This window comes from Pectinophora gossypiella, unplaced genomic scaffold, assembly GCF_024362695.1.
Source record: "Pectinophora gossypiella unplaced genomic scaffold, ilPecGoss1.1 Pgos_30, whole genome shotgun sequence".
NCBI classification, from domain to species: Eukaryota; Metazoa; Arthropoda; class Insecta; order Lepidoptera; family Gelechiidae; genus Pectinophora; species Pectinophora gossypiella.
In genome coordinates this window covers 285,641-290,191 of record NW_026063240.1, presented here as the reverse complement: position 1 = coordinate 290,191, position 4,551 = coordinate 285,641, and the positions used below count along the sequence as shown (strand labels likewise).

General features: G+C 44.6%; 1 protein-coding gene across 1 annotated transcript; it reads left to right on the top strand.

Moving 5' to 3' along the window:
* Positions 1 to 1,563: 1,563 nt before the first annotated feature.
* LOC126380870 (uncharacterized) lies at positions 1,564 to 2,951 on the top strand. Its single transcript, XM_050030451.1, has 2 exons — positions 1,564 to 2,644; positions 2,890 to 2,951. Exons 1-2 carry the CDS (start codon positions 1,564 to 1,566, stop codon positions 2,949 to 2,951), a joined length of 1,143 nt encoding a protein of 380 aa, XP_049886408.1.
* The last annotated feature ends 1,600 nt before the right edge of the window (positions 2,952 to 4,551 follow it).

Sequence of the window (4,551 nt, the reverse complement as noted above, 5' to 3'; positions counted from 1 at the left end):
GACGTGTCCATCTATTACTTTCAAATCTTTATTTTATTAATTTTGAATACGAAGTTTTGTACCAAGTACTGTGCTTCCGTGGTCGGACATCGGTGCCTCCTTTTTCAACTCGGGCGGCTTCCCATTAAGTGCGGCGGCCATTGCTGTGGTGCATCGGATCTCTCGTTCGAGCTTCGTGACGACATCAGGTGACGTGAAGCTTGGTATCGGCGCCTCCTGTTTCTTCTTGAGAGAGTTGCCTTAAGAGGTGGCGGCCATTGCGTTTTTGACTCGGACCTCTCAACCAGCCGACTTTGCAGCGAGTGTGTCGTCATTGTGTGAGTCACACTCTTTTGGTTTTGAAGATTCTGTTGGACTCGAGCTCGCGTCCGCTGCGATTTTGCGACGAGTTTTGTGCCGCTAGACCAGCGAGCGCATGACGCATCGTCGTAAAATAAGATACCACTTGCAACAGTCTACGCAACAACGGCGGCAATACCTACTCGTAATTAATAGTTTGCCTATGAATGCGGACCAGGTCGGAACCTCTGTTTTGCTAATTTCTTATGAGTATTTGTAAGTTTGAGTCATTACCTTCTATTTTAGCTTTATTGTTTTTAATTTGTCGTAATGGTTAATAATTTGTATTTTTTATTAAGTACTTTGACGATAAGGCACCGTTTACATGCCTTATGTTTAATTTGACTTTGATTGAACCTGTGTTAAATTTGTATTCGGCTTTATGTTTGTATGAAAATATTTGCCGTAATTATCTGTTTAACATTTTATTTCCTGTTGGAAATAATCTCTTAATTTTATGTTTTCCCTGAAGCCTGTGAGTGCATATTCTTTTAGTAGGTACTTATTGACATTTTATATCTTACATTGTATGGATTTTCTTTATTTGTATTTTTGGTCAATTTAGTAAATTTAGTTTTTCTTTACTGTGATATTTTCAAATAATTTTAATTAATAATTGCAGATTTGTTTGTTTGTTAAGTGTTCGTCTGTGTTTTGGTTTTTTTTTATATTCTTTTTTCTCGAATGTTTTAACATCTAATTTTTAGTTAATTTGATTATTGAAATTTTTATTTTATTTATTATCCATTTGTGCAAATTCATTTTAGGGGATTCAATTTTTTAATTGTTTTGTTCCAATTATATTTTATTAAAGTTAAGAGAATGAGTAATTTGCCGGTTCGTCTGTTTTGTCCTCACTGCCTTGGGTCAACGCGGTCCTTTACTTCACATGGCCTTAAAATTCATATTGGCCGTAAACATAAGGATATACGTCATCCTATTGCCGCCTCACAAGCCCATTCGACTAACACAGCGGTTCCCTCGGCGAGCCAGGCACCGTTGTCATCAGCGCCGAGCCAGTGCTCCCTGGATAGGATAGTCTATCTGAGAGGGTGTATTCCGGTCCTTCGGCACGTTCCCAAGGGTGCTCGTAATCAGGCTGCCGGAAAGCTGTGTGAAATTATCGATTCCTGTGTAGATCTTAATGGGGTGGAGAATTGGGAGGCATTGCTTTCTTTTGCCTATGTTGGGTTAAGGGTACCAGCTAAAAATTCTCCTGGGAACATGACGGCAAAAGTCAAAGCTAACGTCACTTCCTTCGATTCAAACCTCTATGCCGATAACGCGGGATTGGAGTTGGACCGTAAGGTGCGCTCACCTAAGAAAATGATCGAGTCTAAGGTATTTGAGGGGGATCTTAGGGGGGCTGTGCGTCTGTTGTTATCGGAGGACTCGTACGCGCGACAGGAACCCAGCACTTTAGCGGCTTTAAGATTGAAGCACCCAGCTCCATCCCGTCCTCTTGATTTCCCACCTGAGCCAGGAATTTCTTTAACCCCGGTATCAGTGACTATAGAAGAGGTGGTGTCCGGTCTTAACTCATTTTATAGCGGCTCTGCTGGGGGCTTGGATGGGTTACGTCCTGCCCACCTCAAAGAGTTAACGTCCGTGTCAGCTGGGGAAAACGGTCAGAAACTTTTGGGGTGTTTGGCTAAATTAACAAATTTTTTGCTAAGCGGGCAAGTAAATCCTCTGGTGTGCCCATACCTGTACGGTGCTTCTCTCTGCGCTTTGACCAAAAAAGACGGAGGTATACGGCCTATCGCAGTTGGTAGCGTCTTTCGTCGTCTGACGGCCAAGGCGGCATGTCGCGCCGTGAAGGAGGAGATGGCCGGTTATCTGCAACCACATCAGTTGGGGTTCGGAACGCGTCTGGGTTGTGAGGCGGCCATCCACGCTACGCGGTCGTACGTAATGGACCCTTCGAACTCGGACAGCATTGTGCTTAAACTTGACATTTGCAACGCGTTCAATACCTTGGAAAGAGACGTTTTATTGAGTGAGGTTAAGGAGAAGGTTCCTTCGCTCTATCCATTTCTTCACCAGGTTTATAAACCTTCGTCTAAATTATTCTTTAACGATGACCTTATCTACTCTCAAGTGGGAGCCCAGCAGGGGGATCCACTTGGGCCACTCATCTTCAGCTTGGCTATTCACAAAATTATTGTTGAACTCAAATCGACCCTGAACATCTGGTATTTAGACGATGGCACCATTGGGGGGAAACCGGAAGACGTTCTTCAGGATCTTGAGACACTTATCCCTCGTTTCAAAGACCTGGGTCTAGTGGTGAATCCCTCCAAATGTGAATTTTTCCCCTGTAGTAATGAGGTTCGTCCACACTTCTCTCAATTTGGTTTTATTCTGCCAGGTCTTAAGGAACTGTCTGCTTCAGATTTCACCCTTTTAGGGTCTCCTATTTTCCATGATGGAGTTCCTGAGGCTCTTTCTTCTCGCACACGTCTTCTTCTTACCACTCAGGAACGTCTTAAAGATCTTTCCGCGCATGTGGCAATTGTTTTGTTGCGTATGTGTTTTGCTGTGCCGAAGATTACGTACCTGCTAAGGACCTCCCCCACGTGGAAGTGTCCAGTGGAGGTATCTTCGTTTGATGGAGTCTTAAAAACGGCGGTTGAGTCCGTCCTCAACGTATCCTTTGATGAGGATCAATGGGTGCAGGCGGCTCTTCCGATTCGTTATGGCGGTTTAGGAGTGCGGTGTGCACGGGATGTGGGTTTGCCGGCTTTTTTGGCGTCGGCGCATGGGGTTGCGGACCTTGTCGCTACTATTCTTAATTGTAATGGCGGCGGGGAAAGTTTGCCTTATGTGTCCGATGCCTTGGCAGTCTGGGGGGGGCTCAATCCGGGTGTATCGGCCCCTGTTATCTCCGCTACACAGCGTGCGTGGGATGATATTGGAGCAAAGCGGATCGAGCGTCAGCTCCTGGCACATGCTAGTGGGGCATCTTTGGCTAGACTCCGGGCGGTTTCACAACCTGAATCTGGGGCATGGTTGCACGCATTACCCTCCCCTCACTTAGGCACTTTATTGGACGATGATTCGTTGCGCGTGGCGGTAGCTTTCCGCCTGGGTTGCAAGGTGTGTGAACCCCACATATGCACCTGCGGTTCCATGGTGGAGGCTGATGGCCATCACGCACTGAGTTGTCGACGTTGCGCGGGGAGGTTTTCACGTCACCATGCACTCAATGATATTGTGCGGAGAGCCTTAGTATCAGCGAGTGTTCCCTGCGTGCTTGAGCCGCCGGGCCTATGTAGGTCCGATGGGAAAAGGCCGGATGGGCTGACTTTGGTGCCTTGGAAAAATGGCAAGTGCCTAGTTTGGGACGCTACTTGCGTCAGTACTGTCGCTGCCAGTCACCTCAGTCGCACCGTCCACTCTCCTTCAGCGGCAGCTGAGGTCGCTGCTGAGAGGAAAAGGGAAAAATACGTAGCACTGGCGCCACTGTATGATTTTGTACCCGTTGCTGTGGAGACCTTTGGCTGCTGGGGGGCAGACACCAGAATCTTTATTTCAGATTTAGGTCGCAGGCTCAGGGAAAAAACGGGTGACTCTCGCTCCGGTTCGTTCTTGGAGCAAAGGTTGGCCATTGCTATTCAGCGCGGCAATGCGGCGAGCGTTATGGGCACCTTTGCACCGGGAACAGTCAGGGGCGGGTTATTTATGGACTAAGTTTTCTTTAATAATTTTATTGTTAAATTGTAAATGTGACAAATTGTATAATTACTTTAAGACAGTAGTTAAATATATATTAAACCCACATTTATGCTTAGGTCAATTAATTACAGCCAGAGAAGGTAATATGTTAATTGGTCGGTAATTTCCATAATCAGTGTGAGGTCCTTTTTTGTAAATTGGTCTTATTATTCCATGTTTTAATGAATCCGGATAAATACCAGTTTTTAAGCTTTGCGCAATAAGATGTGTGATTATTTTAGCTATTTTGTCCTTGATACTTTTGATATCTTTTACTCTAATTAAATCAACACCAGGAGCTTTTCTACTATTTGTGCCATTAATGATTTTAACGATTGATTCTACATTGATTTGACATTCTTTGATGTATAAGTTGTATTGTGAATATAACTGAAGACATTAATGAAGATTACCTACTGAAGACGTTACTACTTAAAAAATGACAAAAGCAAAATGTTATCACTGAAGACATTATTTATCGGATTATACATGAAG

Bases quoted from the DNA above. Each gene is read 5' to 3' on its own strand.
- LOC126380870 (XM_050030451.1), top strand. From the start codon at position 1,564: ATGACGGCAAAAGTCAAAGCTAACGTCACTTCCTTCGATTCAAACCTC. The intron at 2,645-2,889 runs GTGAATTTTTCC...GCTGTGCCGAAG, and splicing joins AGTGGTGAATCCCTCCAAAT to ATTACGTACCTGCTAAGGAC.